At 39.3% G+C, this 23,003-nt stretch overlaps 3 protein-coding genes across 4 annotated transcripts in view; 2 read left to right on the top strand and 1 right to left on the bottom strand.

The window, feature by feature from the left end:
- rims2a (regulating synaptic membrane exocytosis 2a) overlaps positions 1 to 2,714 on the top strand; it is a 141,430-nt gene extending 138,716 nt beyond the window's left edge. The window contains 1 exon segment of the mRNA XM_069702107.1: positions 33 to 2,714. Coding sequence (XP_069558208.1) covers positions 33 to 236 — 204 coding nt within the window. The 3' untranslated portion in view covers positions 237 to 2,714.
- A 2,043-nt stretch (positions 2,715 to 4,757) lies between these two features.
- On the top strand, positions 4,758 to 6,412 carry LOC138622923 (dendritic cell-specific transmembrane protein). The gene is made up of 3 exons (XM_069702073.1): positions 4,758 to 5,804; positions 5,879 to 6,195; positions 6,301 to 6,412. The coding sequence occupies exons 1-3, from the start codon at positions 4,758 to 4,760 to the stop codon at positions 6,410 to 6,412; spliced, it is 1,476 nt and encodes a 491-aa protein (XP_069558174.1).
- A 1,719-nt stretch (positions 6,413 to 8,131) lies between these two features.
- Positions 8,132 to 22,609, bottom strand: dpys (dihydropyrimidinase). Of its 2 annotated transcripts, XM_069702095.1 has the most exons (10): positions 22,549 to 22,609; positions 21,949 to 22,439; positions 19,958 to 20,116; positions 19,541 to 19,720; positions 17,327 to 17,516; positions 16,920 to 17,076; positions 16,506 to 16,647; positions 15,424 to 15,566; positions 11,317 to 11,524; positions 8,132 to 10,055 (listed from the first exon to the last, which is right to left on the bottom strand). In XM_069702095.1, the coding sequence occupies exons 2-10, from the start codon at positions 22,198 to 22,200 to the stop codon at positions 9,996 to 9,998; spliced, it is 1,491 nt and encodes a 496-aa protein (XP_069558196.1). In that variant the 5' UTR covers positions 22,201 to 22,439; positions 22,549 to 22,609; the 3' UTR covers positions 8,132 to 9,995. The 2 variants fall into 2 exon arrangements, with proteins under 2 accessions (XP_069558196.1, XP_069558197.1); XM_069702096.1 differs by lacking the exon at positions 8,132 to 10,055 and having other exon boundaries at positions 11,471 to 11,546.
- Between the last annotated feature and the right edge of the window lie 394 nt (positions 22,610 to 23,003).

The following is a 23,003-nucleotide window of genomic DNA, read 5'->3' as shown; positions in this document are numbered from 1 at the left end:
AAGTTTTTTGTTTGTTCTGCTCTTCTTCGCAGGTCATCGTATGGGGCGACTATGGACGTATGGACCATAAATCATTCATGGGAGCAGTTCAGATACTGTTAGACGAGCTGGACCTGTCCAACATGGTGATTGGCTGGTTCAAGCTCTTTCCTCCTTCCTCACTGGTGGACCCTACTCTGGCCCCACTGACAAGAAGAGCTTCCCAATCCTCACTGGACAGTTTCTCTCGATCATAGCAGCGTGTGGACTGATAGCGTTGTTGTAGCAGCCAGTGTTGCGATTACAGGTCACGCCCCCCGGTTACACTGCATGCTTGATGTTGTGTCTTCTGAGCCTGTTTCTAGGGGTGCAAACGTGATCCTGTGTTTTGAGCAAAAACGTTGCGCACATTGTGCACATGGCGAAGGGTGTCTCGGGCGCCTGGCGGCAGGGATTGCCAGGTGTTGTTGTTTGGAGGAAGCTGGAATGAACTCCTTAGCACGAGGAATCCGTCAGTTCCAGGTTTTCATCCAATTCGAAGCCATGGGGGTCAATACTGGGAACCGCTAAATGAGTTCTACAGAAGCCCTTTTCGAATGAAAAATCAATGTGTTGCTTTGATTTTTTTTTGGATTTTTTTTTTTTTTTTTTTTTTTCATTTGTTTAGTTTATTTTTTTCTTTGAATGTCAATGTACTTGTATCTGAAGGGGGTGACAGTGTTTCTAACCAGATGCTTGGTCACGCCACGCCAACAGACCTAGCTGTGTAGAAGGAGTTTTGGAGACCATCCCTTTGGGTGAGGTGTGTCCCAGCTTGTATCCACACTCACCCAAAACCCCAAAAGAAATGTCCTGCATACTCTAGGTTTATGTACTGAATCAACCCGTACTGATAAATCACCTTAAGGATTAGTTAATTAGAGGCAATATTGAAGTGGCTGCCATCAACACTCCAAAATATACAGTAACAATCCAAACCCCATGAAAAGATATACAATCGTACCATCATTCTTTCTCTGTTGATATATTGTATGAAACTTAAATGCGAAAAAATATTTTTTTCCTTTTTAGTTCATTTGCATGGACACAAATTTAGCTGAATAAAAAAAAAGAAAAATTATTTTCTTGAGGCTGCAACTTGCAAAAAAGATGAAGAAAAATAAATAAAACAGATCAGCCATTTTCAACAATTTATATTATTTTTAAAGAGAAATTTCACTAGTGCATGGTTTTCAAGGGGAGTGAATGCAACATCGTGATTAAAAAAAAAAAAAAAAAGACATTGTTTATCATTCTTTAGACCATTCATGAGTCTGTGTTTTGCAGACATGAAGATAAGGGAAACTTAAAGGAAAATTTTGGAGTTATTTAACAGAAAATGTTTATGTGACAAAAAGTGATAATGAAAATAAATGTAAATTATTTATTTCATTGTAAAAGGCTCATGCCTTATAAAGATAAACATTATGTGCAAATTGTACATGTTTCTCTTTTTCTTCCTTGTCCCAGAGTACTTCTCATTGTACTATTCATTGCTACCATTGTTCAGTCCTCTGATATCGTCCAGATTTTAGGACTGTTGGTTATTTTACAGTTCTGTATTGTTTCAGTATGTATTTTATTTTGGATTTGATTTGTTTAACAAGCATGTTGAAAATGATTTTTTGCAACATGGCTTGGGCACACCTTACAGTAACTCAGCATGTTTTGATAAAGATGATATTTGGAATTTTTGCAGTTTCTTGTACAGTGCATGTCAACTTCATTACTTTTCTCCCTCACCTTAAATTGAGCTCTACAGCAAATTAGTTCTTGGTCTTCCGTGGCCAGTTATTGAAGTTTTAACAAAACATTCCACCCCCAAAGTCATATTTTCTTTCAGGTTTTTGAGACTAAAAAAAAAACGACAAGGAAATATTTTATATTTAATGGAGGCTGGCGAAACAGTTGTGATTGCAAGTGTGTTTTATTTCAGTATTGTTGATGAACATGCAAAAATAATCTGTACTGCTACAGCAGGAGGTCTATACCTAATCAAGAGGCAGCAAACATGCAAGAGAAGTGTGTTGCTGTGGTTCAGTTTTACAGGCACTGTTTGTGAAGATGAGCTAATCACAAGTTCAAATATGAAGGGATATTGCCACAGAATTTTTTTTTCTTGTTTTAATGAAAATGAAATTAATTTACTATATTTTTGTTAGTTTTATTTAAAAGCCAAGACCAGTTTATTTTTTATTTTCTATTTTTAGTAATTATAAATACTTCTCATGTCTGGGAAGTATATGAATCTTATAGTTGCAGTATGTCTGAATGAAATTGAACTGAGGCATTGTTCCTTTTCCACATGAAGATAATGCATTTTAATGTCCAAGAAAAACCTTGTCGCTGTAACAAGCTACGGTATATATATATATATATATATATATATATATATATATATATATATATTTTTTTTTTTTTTTTTTTTTTTTTGATTTTCAATGTACATACCTTTAGATGTCAGAATTTGAATAAACAAGCTACCATGAATAGATTGATAGACCTATTTGGAACAGGAAAAATGCCTCATGATGACAAAGACATATGTTATCTATCCTTTTGAATGCCTTTTAATTTTTCTCTTTTCGGTGCAATGTGTTAATGCCAAGGCTATGTCTTGGTTAAGTATGGTTGAGTACAGAGATTTATGTAAGTTATTTTTCAAATTAAAAATAAAAAAATGTTATTACACTGATGCCAAGAGTTTGGTGATGCCAAAAATAACACACACACACACACACACACACACACACACACACACACACACACACACACACACACACACACACACACACACACACACACACACACACACACACACACACACACACACACACAAACACAAATACCGTGCACAAAGTTGGGGGGTTTGCAAAAGACCAACAAAGCACATTCACATTCTCTTATATAACCTACTTTGTGTCACAGACTTGGACTAAACTCCATGTCTACAATAGGTAGAATGACCCTTTAGGTTTGAATGAAATGTGAAATTTGCCTATTAAACTAAAGACCATGTGGTCCAGCACTAATGTTCAGTTTCAAATAGCCTACATCTATTAATTAAGGCCAGAGACAGTTTTCGATAGCTCCATTTATTATTTTATTTCATAATTTGAAGGCGCATACAGATAGAACCATTATTCTGTAACACAACTTGTCAAAAAGGCAAGAGGTAAGCTAAGAGCAGTTATCATGAAGTGTATTGTGTCTTTCACATGACAGACTTGCTGAGATTCTTGTTGTCAAGCTTATTCAATCTCGTGTTTTCTAGCTAATTGCCTAAAATAGGTAGCTATGATAGATAATTGCTTGTTCGCGCCTGCACCGACTATTAAGGCTACGTCAAGGTTGTTTCGGTTGGTTTGTTTGGGGCTTTTAAGTAATTGTGATTGTCAGCCTCTGCTGAGGTTAAACCTAACTTTTAACCTTATATAGCATTGTTTTTGTGGCGGTTCAGCAGAATCAACCTGCCAGACAAGGAGGAAATGGTTTCATAAAATTTTGAAATAATGTTTTAGTCACTACTATGGCAGACATTTCATTAAATTAACAAGACCTACAGTCATGCTAGTAGCTCTTAAAGGCTATAACTAGGCACAGTGGTGCTTTGAGCTAAATGCTAATAGAGTGCTAATATACTGGTGTTAAGCAGCTTTAATGTGCATTTTTACCAGCATGAAATAAGACTTCAAGTAACTGTGTTGAGACAGTTTATCTTGAAAGCTTCTCCTTGATCCACTATTAAATCTGTCAAATTAACAAATAGAAATGGAAAGTGAAGTATTTGACAAACTGGACCAAATGTTCAAAAGATTTCATGACATTGTTAAGACTTTTCATTCAAAGCCAAATGTGAATCTAAAGGTGTCCCTAAGGAGCCTGTATGTACAAAATAATGTGCCAATCCATCCAGTAGGCTATAACTTGAGTTATTTCACTATGTGCCAAAATGTCTCCCTGCTGGTTGTACTAAAGAACAAAGTCAGGAGATCGTCAATGTAAGTGGGATTCTTCTTCTGGGAAAAAACAATATTTGTACAAATTTCTCAGAAATCCATCAGATATAGACATTTCAGTCTGGACCAAAGCAGTGGTCTTGAATTCTTATTATAGCTATTGTTCTATTAATCAAACCTTACTCAATATCATCAAATTCAATGACAATATGACAATATTACAACATTGTTGCAAATCTTAATCTTTCTTGTGTGTCTGAGTATTAGTCTTTTCTCCCACCACCTATTATTATTAAAAGGTATTTAAGAGCAGTACTAGAATTTAGCATGTTCATGTATTAGTGGCACACAGCTTTGTAATCCCGAATAAAAGCTTCATTTTTATACGAAATGCACAATTGTGTCTCACACATAGTGAGAATTCGACCTCACATTGGCTTCTGCTTTAGGTTAAAAAAAAAAAAAAAGAATGACTGAGAAATGACTAATGACTGTGGTTCGAGGGGAAAAAAAGAGTTCCTGTTTGTCACATTTAAGAAGACTGCACACTACATGCATGAGAACAGATGTCCAGTTCTCTACAGCAGGTTTGTACTACTAAACTATATAGCATTTTTTTTTAATTTAAAATGTGTCTTTTCTGAATCTGAATTTAGACAATTACTCAACATGCTATATTGTTTATTTCTGTTTATGTGTTCTTCTAATCTAACCTCTCCTTTTGCTCCAACTTTGCTTTTGCTTTCCAGTGTTGAGTTTTTTCCTTCTTTAACATTCAGGATGCTACTCTCACGGATTACGATAAAGCAATGCCTCGAGGATGTCGTTGTTCTGGCTGTGGATGTTTTCACCACCAGTAACAGGGGTGGCGTCAGAAAAACTGTCATGCTCCTCCTCATGTGTAGCTTCTTCAGCCTCCTGCTCAGCTCCCTGCTCCTCCTCTACCTCTTCTTCACACTGGACTATGAGCTGGTAGTGGCTGGAGGAATCGCTGGCTGCACTATGACACTACTGACTGTTGCCCTCTTCCTGTCAAAGAGAGTGAGGTGTTTAGGAACTTTATTTGTGATATCTATTTTCATGAAGAAGAGCCGGAACTTGCTCCTGACTGCTGGGACCAGCATAGTGGTCCTGAAGAATATCCGGAACACCGTGGAGAACCTCACACGCCTGGTCAGGAGCATGATTTGTAACCTGAAGGCAAAGAAAGAATCCATCACTGCTCCGTTCAGTAACTATGGCAAGATGCTGAAGTGGATAGGAAATATGCTGAAAGGAGTCACAGACTTGGGAGTGGTGAACCTTGACTCTCAGCTCAAGATTTCACACAGGCTGGAATCTGAAAAATTCCGATGGACACTCAGTGAGGCAGAGCAGAAGCTGAACGAGACTGTAAAATACGCACAGACCATCATGAACACAGTCTCTTCTGTGGCCGACAAGGTGTTTCCCGCCATCAGCTTCTTCATGCTCATGATGTTTATAGCCCTGCACATAAAAAAATACTTCAAGGACCTGAAATATGAAAATAGGTTCATCAGCAGCAAATTTGTTCATTTTGATGAGAAGCAGAAGGCGGAGGGGAAGTCACACGTCCTCCCCCTCACACCAGAGGAGGAGAAGCTGTACACCTCCCTCCCCTCCGTCCGTCCCACCACCAGAGAGGGGAAAGCTGCAATGAAATTTGGAGTTCCAGTTGTCTCCCATTCTGTAGCATGGGCCATATTTATAACTGCAGACGCCTTGTTGTATTATTTTGTTGATATCATAACAATGAGGTTATCAGAGCTGGAACCATTCCATGTCCCCTTGTTAATGAGCATCAAGGTAAGTATGTTATTTATTTATCTTTTTTTTTCTCCCAGTCAGACTACAGCCTCTAAATATATGTCTCTTTTCAGGGGATTGCAACTTTAATTGGTATCCCATTTGGTGAGGAAAACCATCAAAAAGACTTTTCCTACTCTGTGACCTTGTTTGAGAAGAAGTGCCTCCCCAAACCGGAGCTGCTGCTGTATAACTCTGTTATTCCGCTGGCTGTCATCCTGCTCACCCTTCTCATTATGGCTCTAATGGCCGGCAAAATGTCCCAGCTCAGACTGATGGTCTGTGACCGATTCTTCACCTCTGCTGCCGAGGCGAGAGTCGAGTACCTGCATGCTAAAATCCTGAGGAAGAGATTAAAAACGAGGAAGGACAAAAACTGCTGCAGACTTACGTCTGAATTTTTTAAGGTTTGCATTACAATATATTGCAAGAGAATAATAATTGCATTATGGGTATAAAAGGCTGAAATGTCATTTTTCTTTTCTTCTCTCCTCAGCTACGTTTCTTGTGCCCACTGGTCTTTCAGCCCAAAGAGAGCCCACAAAGTATTGTGTGAGGAAAGTCTTCCTACTGCTGCACCATTGGCCACACTAGCACCTTTTCTCTAAGGAAGGCAGACTGATCACAAACTATTAGATGGAGTTGATGGAGTTTAACATTCATGGTCCTCTGAAGATGAATTACTTTGTCTTTGGCGATTCCTGAACCTCCACCATCATATGGATCACATTTTAGTTTTTTGTCTTGCAAAATATCGAGCAGACTGACATTTGGTCCAGATATATATGGTGCCCAGAGGATGGCCTTTAATGACTTGTCAGATTATCTGATCATTTATATGAGGTCAAAGGTGACCACTAGTCATACCTCTGCTTGAGATGGTGACAGATGCACATCTTACTTTTAGTCATTATTATGTTCTTTCAAGAACAACAGTCACTCTTTATGTTGAAGTGAAGCTAATACAGAAGTGACTGCTGGTCATTCTCAGTACAACTAAAATAGCTCAGATCGGCAAAACATTGAATACAAACATCCATTGTTACCACACAATGACACATTTGGCAAGGTTAATATTTATGCTTCAACTTCTATGTAATATGTAAATAACTATATCTAGCAGTGATTATATTGTTGGTTTAAGACCATATGCAAAACCGATGAAAGTAGTGACAGCAATACTTTGTGTGTTCAGTAGTACATTTTACTATGACAGCATGTTAAACAAAGATACATTAGAAACATTATATACGCTAAACATCAGCATGTTAGCATTGATATTGTGAGTATTTTAACAGGCTGATGAAGATGCATCAACATGGCCTTGGACACTGCTGTGTTGTTTTTTTTTTTTTTATATCTGCAACTGCAATATTACCTTGAATATTTTGAATAATACATATGTGCTCAGACACAGTGCCCAGTACTCATCTTTAATATTCTTTCTCAATTGTATCATTATTATTCAGAAAAAGACAGTAGTTCATTAAGTTTGATCAAATTGCATGACATACCAGTCTTTCAATGGATACTAATGATAACCATGAATCCCTTATGGAGGGAATGCTTTCATATTGATAATAGGCAAACAATTACAACATCATGATTTGATTAAGTTAAGCTCAAGTGTGTACTCAACTGTTCTTTCACTTACACATTTCATCATGTTGATTATATAACAAGGCAGATGATATTATACAGTGTTGAATATACCCCAAACTGTGACCATAGTCATACGATTTCAATTATAGATTTGTTTATTAAGAAGCAGTGAACTGTATTTGTATTACATAATAGAAAGAACAGCGCAGCATTGACTAACCTCAGAGGCAGGCTTTTGTATTGTACCTCCGTGTGTAATGCAGAGGTAAGAACAGTGATATTGGTTTACATAGTCTCAGACAGAAGTCCCCTCCATGTGCAGTGAACACCACTGTTCTCTTCCCACTTACTCACTGTCACTGCTCATCAACATCTCATAGGTGTTACTGTCTGCACCTATAGTGATGGGATGGGACCTCAGACAACCCACTTATTTATACAAGATATTCAGCTATGGGTGAATATTGAGGCATCAAACACTGTTGTATATGCCTTACTTTAAACAAATAGTTTACTATTGCTGTATTTGTAGTTAGTTATGAAAATGGCATTTAATCTGGCAGTGCAACCTTTGTTATCATTACAAGGTTAATTGGTCTGCAGTTAGTGTTATCAGAATTAGAAAGTTCATTAATCAGTTCAATGAACTATTGTGTAAGTATTAGTTAAAACTATTAAAACAATGGTGCTCTCTTTTTTAACGTAGTGGACTTTAAAAAAAAATGTTATTCAGATTTTTACTTTCTATACACTTATATTTTCCATGTAACAATTTTCCATCAGCTTGCCTCCAAGGATTGGATTTTAATTAAATTGGCAGCAGAGAACAAATATTTAAAATTGGAGTAGAATCACTGACAAAAGTCAAATTTCATGTTTGTACCTGCATTTTTACTGTTTTCATGTTGTTCTCTTAAATGTCTTTGCTGTTTCCAAAATCCCCTTGTTGTTACCAAAGTAAATGTGGTGAGATCATGAGTGATGTGTGAACGATTGGTCACACCATTGTCGGCAAAGCATAATGGGGAAATACACTAGTGTGCCTATATTCGGTCTACTACCAAAATAAAGGGATCTATTTTAGCTTAAAATGACAGTTTTTTCTGCCTTAATATTTTGCTATGACTTAAGTCATGTTTTTATTTATACAAGTGGAGTTATATGGCAGGACTTTCCTTAATTTTTAAAAGTTGAATCAATGCTAAAAAATATATATTTAAGTGTATTTGTCCTGGTATTAACTTGCATGAGCTCCAGTTGTAATCTAGATGCAACTCCGTTTGGACTGTACAGTCTCCTACCGTCGGGGCCCCACCATCCCTCACACGCTCAGAAACAAGAGGAAGGAAGTGGTGTAGCTCAAGGATGAGTAGGCCTTCTGTGACTCACACGCTGCCACTGACCCGTGTGGCAACCTGATAAGCTCACACTATGTCTCAACTGGCCCTGTGGCATAATACCACGCCACCATGCCAGCCCAATAGGAGGCTGCCGCATGATGCTCTGTGACAGCCACAGACCTTTTTACCACAGGAAGGAATGAATGCAGTCCATACATGGGCATAGATGGGATGCATAGGATAATGTGAGCTCCTGCTGAATATGCAAACACAGAGGCAGTCTGGGTCAGTGAAGTAAATCTTAGCACTTTTCATGCATGTCAGTGTATTTTAATGAATATTTCATCAAAGGGAAGGATGCTTTGGGGTGAGAAACATGAGTCCTGTTACCAATGGCAACAAGGATTTGGAAAAAAAAAATGGGGGTAAAAATCTTAGATTAGGTTTTTGTTATTATTTTATTGCACAATTATAAACACATATAAAATGAGAGATCATCTTTTGTAATCACAGCACTTTTTATAAAAATTGAATCATGCACGAGCTCTATTTTCATTCAAAACAGTGAATTACGTGATTACATAATCTACGTTAGAGCCAATGTCGTTTTCAACTGCAGAGTGGGTTCTACTGACCTGTGCACTGAGCAGAGATTACCTGGAAACCTCACACAGCTGGAAAAATATAACCTGGTTTTTCTTCCGGCTGAACATTGATCGAGGTGTTGACCCGAGGGCCAAAATCCCAAAGTAGTGTTGCACACTGTGATTTAAATGACTGAACGACTGTTGAAAATAATTTAATTTTTTTTTTTTTAATTTTCACTTTATTAATCCCCGAGGGGAACTTGCTTCACTACAGCAGGGGGGCTCTCAGGGGGGAGCTGCTGAAACAGGCTGCCACTAGTGCGGCGCCAGGTAACCTGACCTGAGGTGCATGTGTTTTTGGATGATGGGAGGAAGCTGGAGAACCCGGAGAGAACCCACGCAAGCACAGGGAGAACATGCAAACTCCGCACAGAAAGGCCCAGGACCGGATTCGAACCCGGAACCTTTTTTGCTGTGAGGTGACAATGCTAACCACTGCACCACCGTGCTGCCTTTAATATCACATTAAAAAAGTAGAAAATACTCAGAGGAGGTTTATTTGTGAGAAAACATTCAGTTGTTTTGGCTTGGCAGGCTTCTGGATTGTACTGGAGACACACAGCTGGAGATCCAAAGTGCCTTTCATGTTCTCGGTCAGTTGTTCATAGGGAAATGACTTTGCCTTTATAGGGCTTTCTGATCACAGCTGTAGGTTTCCCCACCTGCAGGCCAAATACAAAGCAGAAAGAAAGGTTAATTCACCTTTGTTGTGCAGTAACTCATCAAGATCTGGTTGCTTCAAATTCCATAGAAATCTGAATTTCCTCTGAAATGTGTTTTACACACAAGCGGTGCTTCTGTGTCACACATATTTAAATTTATGATGCTCATGTGAAAACAAGAAATTATTCATTCTAACTTTCATTTGTTTTCTTCCTTCCTTTAGGTCAGAAGATTGATACCACTCTAATGCCTCTGTACTAAATGTGAAGCTACAGCCAGCGCCCGGTTAGCTTAGCTTAGCACCAAACTGGACAAATTAGGAAACAGCTATCATAGCTCAGTCCAAAGTTGAAATAGATAAATAAATAAATAAATAAGTCTTCTAGGTCTTGTAAAGCACATAAGTAAACACGTGCTTTCTCGGTGTAAAAATTGTAGAAATTACAAGTTGTGGTTTTGCAGCGAGTTACAAGCTGAATCAAAAATGAATGTCTGGCTCTTGTACCGTTGACTTCTTCAGATATAACTCTTTCTCTCATTTTGTGGTCAACAGAAACAAGCTAAAAAAAAAACGACAACCTGACTTGCGATCACCTTTTAAGATGGTGCAGCGAACTTGTTAGCAAACACAGAAACCATGAGTCCAATACACATTCTCATTTTAGCTCTGTTCTCCAGTTAACTCCTTAAGGAGAAATATCCTTCAGCTTAGCAGCTAAATACTGTTCACACGCTGTCTGGCGGTGATTAAAGCTTTCTCAGTGAAACCAGATGCTTGCTGCAGCTAAAAATGAGCCCATGAGAGGAGTAAGAGCAAACCAGTAACGCTGTAGTAAAGTTGTTGGCTGGTAAAACCTAAACAATGAGCTGAAAAATACTAAAACTAGAGAAAACTAGGTTTAGAGCAGAGGGAAACTAGATAGTCAGATGATAATTCTTTATTGGATTGTGACTGAATGACGACTGATCCATTTCAATAAATCGGCCCATTTATAAGTAAGCTATTGAACGTACAGTGGATATTACAAACTGTTTCCACTTTTAAAAATATGTGTTTGACACTCAAAGAAAATGACAGAAGGCCCATTTCATGCTCCAAGTAGCAATGAAGGTTTTGATTGCTGGTTGATTTGGTTGATTTGGTTGATTTTGGTTGATTACAAACACAGACTTGGAGCACATGGTTTTAGGAGACCAATGTTGAGTCGTAACATTTTACTGAATGCACTGATGTCATGACGCGTGCAGGGTTTGACTGACCTGCTCCCGCTGCCTGATTCTTTTGTAAACAAACTCAGAAAAGGGTTTTCTGTGGATGAATCTGCCATCCCCTGGTGACACCTTCAGCCGCCCGTCCTCATAGACCACTTTGCCCCTGGAGATGGTGACGACAGGGACACCGTGGCACTCCATGCCCTCAAAGATGTTGTAGTCCACGGCCTGGTGGTGGGTCGTGGCGGATATCTTCCTACCAAGTCACAAAGAGAAAGCTACAAGTTTGTAAACAGCTGTAGAAAGTTACTTTAGATCTGAAATGGTCACGTGCAGCCCTTGAGAGAAGTGAGGTAATCACCGCATGCTCTCTGAATAGCAAAAGAAAACATAAACCTATTGTGAAATCTTAATGCATTCTGCTGTTATCTGAAACTGATTGAATCGGGCCAAGATGTACTCATACACAGCATTTGGGTTTATATAGCTCTTTCACTGCAGTTCACAAGCAATACAATGTATTATTTACAACTTTTCCTCGTGATGCTTTCCTCTCTGAAGGCTTACTAAGCACATAACCCAAGCTTTTTTCAGTCAATAAAAACGCACCTCAACATTTTCAATGTTGTTTATTACATTATTCTGGCATCTATCCAATGGCTGCTGCATGAGCCCGCCACATAATATTGCAGTATCACCAGTTTTCTGATATAACAAAACTGACTGCCCAGCTAAAGCTGAATGTTGAATATGAATGAGTTTTGATAAAGAGACACAAGGGAGGCAGCACTTTCAAGATTTCACTAAAACCAATTCATGACTGTGATGGAGTTTAATGGCAGAAATAATTCAAATCATTTATCTGAAAACACTCATGGTCAATGGACCTATGGCAGGAATGGCTTTATTCAAGATTTATAGCCCGCGATTTCAACATGACAAAACAGTACAGTGTCCTGTATATCGACCATAACAACAGCACGTTTATATGCTGGATAACTCATGAATCTGAATCATCTCTCCCCAATTCCATGTAGCCAGTGTTGGCATGTAACTATTTTGTTAAAAAAAAAATCTACTACTAATATATTTTTTAACTTAATATTTTCTACTTCACGTCTGTTTATATATATATATAGTAGTTTTCTCCACTACATTTCCTAGCTGTTGCTACTAAATACCTTGCATATTAAGATTTTACCTAGATAAAAACTATGAAACATTGTTTGAAGATAAAACACTAAACAGTATATAAAGCACTTTAAACTTGTCCGCTTTAACCAACCACAACATGCAAAAGTGCTTACACATTAATGCATTAGTCATGTTAATAATATACAGTATAGTAACATAGCACTCACAGGGGCCATATAGTGCCTGCATTTAACAGCAAGAATAATTTTGTTTTGGCACTGTATAAATTACATTGTTCTGCTATTTTGGTGTAAACCTAAAATAACTGATATTTTGGCCGTCAACGATACAACCTGTGAACACTACTCTGAAATACTAAACCCTCTAAATTGTTAGCAAATAGCAGATGGTGAGCACAATTAGCATTAATTTGAAGTCGTGCGTCTGGCCACCTGATGACCCCAATATCACACAAAAGTGGGTTCTATTCCCATCAATCCACTAGAAATACCTTGTCTGTGTCAGGTTCTGCCTCACCTAGGCTTTAAAATCAAGGTGCCTTAAGTTTAGGGAACAAGATCCTGGTTTGGGTCAAATTTGACACGGTCACTATCTGGTTTAATTTAGGCGCAAAAACGACTTTTTTAAGATAAGGAAAAGGTCATGGTTTGGGTTAAGATAAGTCATTTCTATTTAAGTAACAATATGTATGTCCCATAAGTTACTTAATGTATATTATGAAAGTAAAATATGTTATGTTATGTAAGTAACTTATGTCAATTAAAATAAACCCATGTTGACTTTTGCTTTCTCACAGTCAAACACAGGCCTTTTTGATGAAAGTCCTGTAGCGTGTACTTTTCACGCATAGCCAAGGCAAAAGGTGAAACTGACACGATTTCCTCTGATGCATTGACAGGTATATTACACGCTTTGGTGTGATACCTAGCTGAATGGAGGTAAGTCCACTATTTGCTCTCTTTGTAGCTCTGTTTTTGGGCACCGCTGACATCTGAAAATATGGCTGCTAAATGTTGCCCACTGTTCACTACAGCTGCAGTAGTTGCTAGCATGCCTGTTTGGCATTGGGCAGGTAGTACAGTGGGTTTTTAGAGCTGATTTCTTGAAAACATGTTCAGAAGATACAATTGATGCTAAAAAGCATGAAAGTGTAAAACCATAACAAAAAGCTGAAAGACGCAAAATCATTTAAGGGGCATCATGTGATACGTTGTCAGTGTAAAATGATGTGAAGATCCTGCGTACTTCCACTGCCGTTATTAATAGTAACAGTGACTTACTGTGGTTTCAGGTACGTTGTCATTGGGCTGGTTTAAGGGCTTTATGGAAAATGTAGGAACATGTCATTATAATACAACGCTGTGCAGAGTACAGACTAATGATGCCTAACTAATAAACCTTATGTGAGTGACAGACTAAATCAGCAGGGAACAGTGAAATAAGTGTGACTCAGCCACTTCCTTGAAATGCACTGAGCGTCTGGAGCTCTCTTTTCTCTCCATCCTCACACAGACACGTTTCCTGTTGATCTGTGAAGCCAGACATCATGCCTAGTGTGCACTGACAATAACAAGATGTGTCCTCATTATTCAAGTAGCCCAATTATGAGAAACAAGGCAATTGAGTGAGCCTCCTCTGTGTTTGGGGTTATGCAACTGTTTGTGCCCCCTGGTCCCGGATGTTATGAAGCGACACTTGCGCTGAGGGCAATTAATTACGCAGTTTTACAGATGAATTCACAACCGCTGCAATCAAACACGAGGTGCTCTCAGGCTTGAAAGGCATTGTGACAGCCGCAGACATGCACACATGGTAAAGCCAGAATAGAAACAGACGTTAAACCACACAGGTGATGTCCGGGGACAAACTACTGTAAACTACTTCACAGTAATAATGGTGAAGCTCTCTGCTCCCTTACACAAGCTTTTTCCGTGTTACCAGTGAAGTCATTAACAGCAAATTACACCGGAGTGTAATGTGTTCTTCTCCAATTCACATCAGCGGTTAGTGACCCCCCTGAGGGGCTCAGCCCACATCCTCCAGCACACAGACCAGTGCCATTCTGGGTTATATAAGCATGTGTGTGTGCTACACTACGCAAGCTACTGGAATGCAAACTGTCCTCTGAGCCTGCGTCTGTGCATGTGCTCCACAGAGCAGCATCTGAGGCTTGGATATAATAATGATCAGTTTTTATATACGTCAGTATGATATTCAGAGCCGGTTTCTGAGAATAGCCTCAATACGTTGTGTTCTCTACTATGAAAATGGGTTTAGCTCCCACATGAAATATTCGTCATATTTAAGATCCTCATCACGACCCATCAGCATCGTCCCACTGGTGCTGTGCATATAGAGCTTATGTAAGTGTGTTAAAATCCCTTCTTAAAAATAACTAAACATAGAAAAGAATTAATCATTTCAACAGTTTTTTTTTTTTTTTTACTGAGTGATGAATTTGATTCATATGTAAATTGCGTTGTGCTTTAATTTGCAGCTCAAGATAAGTGATGACATACTCTGACTTTTGGATGGAACACAGACGTAATCAGCTTACGTGGCGGGATAGTGTGCGCGCGCGTGTGTGTGTGTGTGTGTGTGTGTGTGTGTGTGTGTGTGTGTGTGTGTGTGTGTGTGTGTGTGTGTGTTTTGAGGTGGCAAAACATGAAAGATACATCACTTCTCCTTTTAGTTACTTTTATCTTCAGCCTGCATGCTGCTAAACTTTAAAAACCTTATCTTATTTAACCAAGTGCTTGACACCCTCAAGACACGCTTTCAAGTTTGCTCAATGTTTCAGCAGCATCATCTGCAGCTGAAGCTGTTCACAGAAATGCCTGACTTAGAAATACTCGTCTCTGCTTCACGTGTACATTTAGGATTTGCATTGCAATCACCCATTTAAAACTGTACACCCACACTATCTGAGGGCTTTCTTTTGCTGCTCGGTTTCAGAAGCTTTCTCCAACACTGCTGAATGGCTGGAGTCAGGGTCCTCACCTTATCATCTTAGGGTCCCATATAACCACATCAGCATCCGAGTTCTTGGCGATGCGGCCTTTCTGCGGGTAAAAGTTGAAGATTTTTGCTGCGTTGCTGCTGGTGACAGCCACAAATCGATTCTCGTCCATTTTGCCGCTGTGCTGAAAGGAGGAAAATACACAAAGCACCTGGTTTGAAGTAAGGGGGCCACAGTGGATGACAACAATATACAGAATTAGCAGACAAAAGGTCAGTGCTTAACTGTGCAGCAAGCAACTCATTTCTGCCAAAATATCATCTGATGTGTGATTTGTAAGCACTGTTGCGCGCAGTAAATCTTTGCAGTGGCCTTGGGGCGGTCGGGCTGATACACCCTCCCCTCAACAACAGCAAGAAAACGCAGCGTCTGCACTCTGCAGCAATCTGCAGCTCAGACAGTTTATTGCCTTCTCTGTTTGCATTGTAGAAAAGCAGAAATGTGTATTTTGTGTAAATATATACACAAAAAAAAGTAGAATAAATAATTAATATCAGTAACACCATTTAAAGGAGTAAATCAGACTAATATTAAACTTATTAAACTTAAAATAAAGGTTATAAGTTCATGCACACACACGACCCAGTACGGAGTCAAAAATGCACATGGGCTGCCGACTGTTGTGTGTACAAATCAAAATATGGCTCCAAGTCATGACAAATCTTCACAACTTGATATCTTTAAAGTGTTCCTTTAATAGCCTAATCACTTTAACTGATATTGTGCCTGCATGATTTCGAAGCTCCTGACACATCCTAACCAGAATTTGGCCTCAATACACGATGAGTAATCAGCTATGACTATGCATCACAGTAAGACGTAGTACATGCAAACAGAGACTTATAAAGAATACATTATGTTGTGGCTGTGTTGTCATTTGCCCTGTTTTATCTAAATTATCTTTTTATTCAGTCCATTGTCACATCACTGCAAACTGGTCTAATTACATGGATAATGACAGGAAACAGCATAATATCCGTCACTGCAATCTCCTGCTGTGTCAGAGTTTAATCTCAGGTTTGATCAGTGTCAGCTAGAGGAAAGGTGTATTATTAGTACATACCACTCCTTTCTCCCAGATGACAGACATCCTGTCCTCCACACCGTTCACTCCGTTCGGGATCTTGGTGAAGTCGTCTTTGCCCAGAGCCTTCTGGCACACAGAGAAGGTGCAGTTGTCCGTCCCAGTCACGCTTAGATCATCACTAGCACAATTAAAATGAAAAATGTATGAATGAATAACAGGCTTGATGAAATGAACCTGAAATGAAATGATAAATATAATTATGAGTTTCAGCGCAGTAAATTCTACCCCATATGACACATTTCTTCTTTAGCATCTCCCTTCTATGCTCTATTAGCTCCAAAACCCATCAGCTCTGCAACATAACTACCAAATTACAAAGCACATTGAATAAAACTTTCCCCCACATGTTGATTAGATGTTATTGGTTGCTCCACTCTTAGTTTCACCTACTTTGCCAGTAGGTCCATGAGGTACCCAGGGGTGCTGGGGTCAGGTCTAAGGGGAGGACCCATGACAAAGGCGGCAGCATGAGCCCACTCTTTGTGCCAGTAGTGGGTCCCATCGGTGCCCAGTCCAGCAGCAATTGGCTCCCCGAATACCACACGGCCTGTTGAGAATGAAAAAACCCCCAAAAAACCACATGATCATATCTGCAAGCTTAATCCGCTGAAGAGGAATCAGAATGTGCAGGCTGTGTTTAGTTTCTTAGTGGCTTTTCCACCACGACAACAACAATAATCATGTAGATACGCTGAATAACTTAACATTTTAAACACAGTTATTGGCCCCTAAAAGGCCCTGCAGGACCCTCAGCTCTCAACCTCTTTAAACAGCGGGTGGCAGCAGCCCACACTCACCATCCCTGCGTGCATTTGACACAACCTTGGCGGCGGATTTGCTCATGACATGGACCACATAGAGCGGGCAGTTGACAGCGTGGGCAACGGTGATGGCTCGTTGGGTGGCTTCGGCCTCTACCTCCTCCGGCCGACACAGTTCATGACCCTCGGGCCCCGTGATGCCCATAGACAGCATCTTCTTGGCCCCCTGTCGGGTCACAGCGGGGACGGGGACAAGAAGACAGGATAAAGTTTAACACAGCACAATGTCTGTCCAAGCACAGAGGGACCAGCCAGGTAAAGACTGTGTTTGCAATAACTGAAGTCACATCACACACACGTCAACACACACACACACTTAAAAAAAAAAATCAATACTGATAATGTACAAGTGTGAGTAAATGGTAAATGGTCAGCACTTTTATCCTTTTTATCTAGCAGTCTCCATTTACAAACATGCTCACACACTAGTGGAAACAGAGCTGCCTCGTAAGGTTTTCGCCTGCCATCAGGAACAACATGGGGTTCAGTTCAGGTGATCAGATCTCAACAAACTGAATGTGGGGTAAAGAGCATGTTAGTGTGGGACGATGTAAGTAACATTACCAATGCTGGGAGGTTATTTGAAATGTAGATATGTCTCTCCAACTTAAGAAATAAACACACAAAAGGCTATGCAGGTTACAGGTTAGGTATTTAGCCTGTGAAGGACTAAACAAATATAACTTGTTTCCATAACTGAGTAAATACGCGCATTAAGCATAAAAGGGAGTTAGTGTTAGCAGCAAAGATGATGACAGACTAACCTGCACTTGATGTGCAGTTTGACTGACATTAAACACATCCCCATAATAATAACCTTCCATGCTCTCTTCACAGACTTCAGAAGAAGACAGATTCTAGAAAAGTGTCTGTCCTGCAGTGTTGACTTTTAAAAACTAAAGCCAATCAAAATGTGGGACATCGTCTCGTGGGACAGGGAATAAGAATGCTGTGCAGTCCAACATAAAGTGGGACACCTGGTCATCCTAAATTCAGTGTTTTGCCCTTCAGCATGTGGACAGAAGGAACCGTGGCAATTGTATGATTAGTGGGCAACTTACTCCGCCATCTAAGCTGCAGCCAACAAGACTCAGGAGTGCCTTAGTGTTATTCTGGTTAGACATTTAACTCACTTCCCAGCAGCAGCAGTATTCATGAGCTCCCCTCCACAGCTGAGCCACAGGAGTTGCTTTTCAAGCATTTGCTTCCCTCTAGTGATGATTGGTTGCCATGACATTTGATTTTTTTTTTTTTAATGAAAATTACAAACACTTTATGAGAAATAATACTTTTCTTTTTAATGGTAGGCAGTAGTGTGAGAAGCAAAGGTGTGTCTGATTAAATTAACAATGGCATTCTTGATTTCTCAGTTACACCTGTGAACCTCCACGAACAATACTACTGCAGCTGCTTTAATTTATGTTATTGGTTGCTGTGCTGGTATAACATGTCCGAATATTTATGGAGAAAGTTTTAGGGTGGCATAAAAGCTGCTTTATATTTCCATTACTTCTTCTGGACATTTGCTCTCATTGTTACAACACATGCCAATGAACCTTAACCCACTTTAGTTAACATGCTCATTCACTCAGACTATTCATTTTTAGTTCAAAATGCAAATTTTGCATCTCTATTACTGAATACTACAGAATTGTCCATTTCTCTTGCTGCCACAGGGTTCTTCTTTGAACACAACCTTGAACTTTGCTGTAATCACAGTGAAACATTAACTCCTAATTAGTTCTGGGCTGTGGTGTGTTTACACAGACAACCTGGCCTACTCTCACAAGACCTCTCCAGATAAAAAGCAAGGCAGAGTATAAACTTGAATCTTTATAGATCTGATTTTATGGGTCAATTTAGCATCTGACAATGCTGAGGAAAATGTTTTAACTAGTTGTATTCTTGATATTTATTAGATAATTAAGCATATTGCTTGAGCTTGGAATGGAAACTAATGCTCCTGTGGGTGAACGGGAAACAAATGTGCTAAAGTTTTTGTTATACAATATGATTAGCCAATTATTCACACTGTAAAAAAAAAAAAAAAATGGCAGGATGTGAGTAGTTTATAACAAAAATGGGTAAAAACAAAAACCATAGCAGCTCTTCGACACAAACAAATCCAACTTGACATTTCTCAATTTCACAATTCTCTTTAAACGGGTTATGCCATTTTATCATACTAACCTCTGCAATCAAATCTCCATTCTCAGCATGCACCTGAGCTATAGCTCCGATCTCCTTACACTGGGCGAAGGCAGCATATAACTCAGAGTCCTGCAGCATGAACACATCCTTATAGGCCATAAACATCTTAAAGGAGTTCACTCCTTTCTCTTTGGCCAGAGTCTCCATCTCTTTCTTCACCTGATGAAGAAAACATTTTAGAGAAACACATGGACTAACAACTGCATAGGTGTGGGTGTGTGTGTGGTTCGGTGTGTGTGTGTGTGTGTGTGTGTGTGTGTGTGTGTGTGTGTGTGTGTGTGTGTGTGTGTGTGTGTGTGTGTGTGTGTGTGTGTGTGTGTGTGTGTGTGTGTGTGTGTGTGCAAAGGGGGCATTTATTTATTTAGAAGTGTATTTTATAATAATCCACTCCTTCACCTTGTCGCTCCACCACGTGACAGCAACATGCAGCGAATAGTCACAGCAGACTTTGGGGTCAGCAGTCTTGCGCCAGGAGTCATAGGCCTCCAGGAGAGACTTGTTCTTTTGGGGGATGACAAAGTCCAGGATCATTGTGGTGCCTCCTGCTAGAGCAGCCTGGTGGAAAGCACACATTGCAAAAGAGATGTAAGTTAAAGATTAACTTGAAAACTATTAATTAGAATTACATGAAACAATACAAAATCTAATAATTTCAATAGCTTTTTGTTTGTGGTGTATTTGTTTCCTGCAGAAGGCTTGAAAAACAAATCTGAGACTCAAACGTGCTGCATTTTTACACTGAATGAAACTATGAAATGGTTGCTTGAGGTCAAAGGTGAAATGACAAAGACCAAAGACATGTTAGAACAGACAGGAGTAGAGATGTTAAACTGTTTTCATGTCTTAAAGTGATTCACAAAACCTCAGCAACCTGTGGTACCTTTAAAATGTTGGAGAGATTGCTCATTATCAATCAAACAATACCTGACTGACAAAATTGTTTCGTAAACCTATATCAATACAGACAAAGTAACCATGGACATTAGGCAACACTGACGTCTGATCAGAACCATGAATGAGTTGTGGGAAAGCTTTTGCAAACTTCTCGATTGTTACATTATTCAGACATTATTGTGGAACAACACAAAATAAAATTAAAAAAAAAGTAAATAGAATAGGCCTGCAATTTCTGACAGGCATTGATTAAGAATGATGGTCATTATTGAGACTGTAGTTTAAGGGGTTGCTCAGTTCTTTGATCAGTGTTGGTGACAATTTGCTGTTACTGTAAACCATTTGTCAAAAGTCTCTCTTTCCCACTTGATGTCATTTTGCAGTGTTGTTACTGATGCATTCAGACGGTGACTCTGTGGCCTCTGTGAGCTGCTTCATGTCGCTCTGACTCATCAATTATGAAAACAAGCTTCTAATTAAACTGCCACACGCTGTAATTGGTATTTGATTCATTCTGACTCACTTGTGTAGCAGCCAGTTAAACTGTACACACAGGGTATGGACAACAGAACATAAACACCAGAATAACTGACTGACACTGTAGTGAAGCTGCATTCATGCACCATGCATCACACACATCTTCCAATTAATGTTGTGTACACTGTTCTTTACCAAAGCTGTATGTTTACAAGTTCAAAACACACTTCTGGTCATAACCTTCAAAATAAAACACCAACATACACTTCAAATAAATAAAAATACAATCAGTTACATGAGGAGGCTGTTTTTGCAGAAACTCCTTCAATAATATGAAGGAGTTTCAGTTTCCAACCACTGAGTAAAGATGTAACTCAAATACCAATTAACTTGATCCCACACAGTACTGCATCAGTAAATGTCATGCGGGTGTTTTATACCACCGACAGAAAATGTGTTAATTCTTAGATATCCAAATTCACTGGACATTAATATGGAAGTGCAGTATTTGTGGTGAGCAGTGGCGGAAAGTAATTAAGTGCTGTACAGTACAATTTTTAGCGACTGCACTCATATTTTACTTCATTATTATTATTATTTATATATATGATGTATTATTCTTGGTTACAATAATACTTTTTTTTAAAATTTATTTAGGGGGAATTTACAAGCTACACACATTAAGTAATTAAAATCAACCCATCTCTACCACCTGCAAAACTAAAGTGATACTCAGGAATTTCATGGTGATGAGGAAAAACATGATGCTTATGAGATAAATTGTCACTGTTATTATTATAAGCGTTTCAGTTTGTTACCTAAAATAACAAAATTATATCTATAGCCTATTCATTAATCATTAAAAATAAAACAGCAAAATAAAGTGAAAATTGCTAAAGTCAGTGAATTTGAGAAGCGTCTTAATGTGAAGGTAAGACTGCCATCCCTTCCGGTTCTGCCTCCTTCTAACTTGGCCGAGCGTGTTCCGTTAAAGCAGTGTTATTAAAACACTCCACCTTGGTTCCGATGTGGAAGTCATCCACCGCCTTGGTGCCCATGAACGCCAGCTCCATGTGCGTGTGCGTGTCAATGCCGCCCGGGATCACCAGTTTATCAGCGGCATCAATGACTCGCACTCCCGCCGGGATTTGAAGATTCAGTCCAACTTCAACTATTTTCCCGTTTTCAATGTAGACGTCGCTAATCTCGGAGCAGTCCTCGTTCACAACTTTACCGCCTTTAATCAGGATCCCGATGGGCTCGGCCATTCCTGCTGCGCACAACTCAGAGTGTTAGAAAAGATCCGGAGTTTGTGCAAACTGAAGTGAACTGTGCGCTCTGACACTCGTCTGTGTGCGTGCAGCCGGTTCCAGGGGGGTTGACACAGGTACGTGGGTCAGCTCCAAAGTTCATCAGATATGGATGTCCGCAGGAATACAGCCGAGATTCCTGCAAGGTAACAATCCCAGCTGTCACACACAGCTCTGTTTGATCTCCTGCAAAGGACCTACAATGAAAGAAAGACACAGCCCTATTAATGATGATTTACAGGACCTCTGCAACTGCAACACATATTATCTGCACAGGTAGGTTACAAATTTTGCAGTCAGACAAACCATCAGATGAATCTACACCATCAACTCCTGCCTTCATCCACATTGAATCACTGTAGAAGAGCAAAACTGAGTTGGTGTCCTCCACTGTCTCCATTGTGCAATCAACTGTGTCAAAACTGCACCAACCAGTCAAACTGACCAAATGATTTATGTCAAGTCAACACACCCAAACCTTGGCCTGCTGCATATGATTCCACCACAGAAGAACTGTGAGGATCTATAACAACATTATTTTCATCAATACAGAGCTGTGGTGTTAAATACAAGATGTATTAGTCGGTGTATAAAATGTCAGAAAGTAATGGAAACGCAACTTAAATATTCAAATTGCTTTTTTGTCTGAGCAACAATTAGAAACCCCCAACATATTTAGTTTCTTGTAATATAAAAATTAATAGAGGGGAGGAAATTAGTGGATATTTACATTTGACATACTGGTACCAGTGGATTTTATT

Source organism: Brachyistius frenatus, unplaced genomic scaffold (assembly GCF_029030835.1).
Source record: "Brachyistius frenatus isolate BFR_SWC_R1_liver_20210118 unplaced genomic scaffold, ASM2903083v1 Contig_40, whole genome shotgun sequence".
Classification (NCBI taxonomy): Eukaryota; Metazoa; Chordata; class Actinopteri; family Embiotocidae; genus Brachyistius; species Brachyistius frenatus.
The sequence above is the reverse complement of the archived record's forward strand: the minus strand, read 5'-3'. Positions and strand labels throughout refer to the sequence as shown.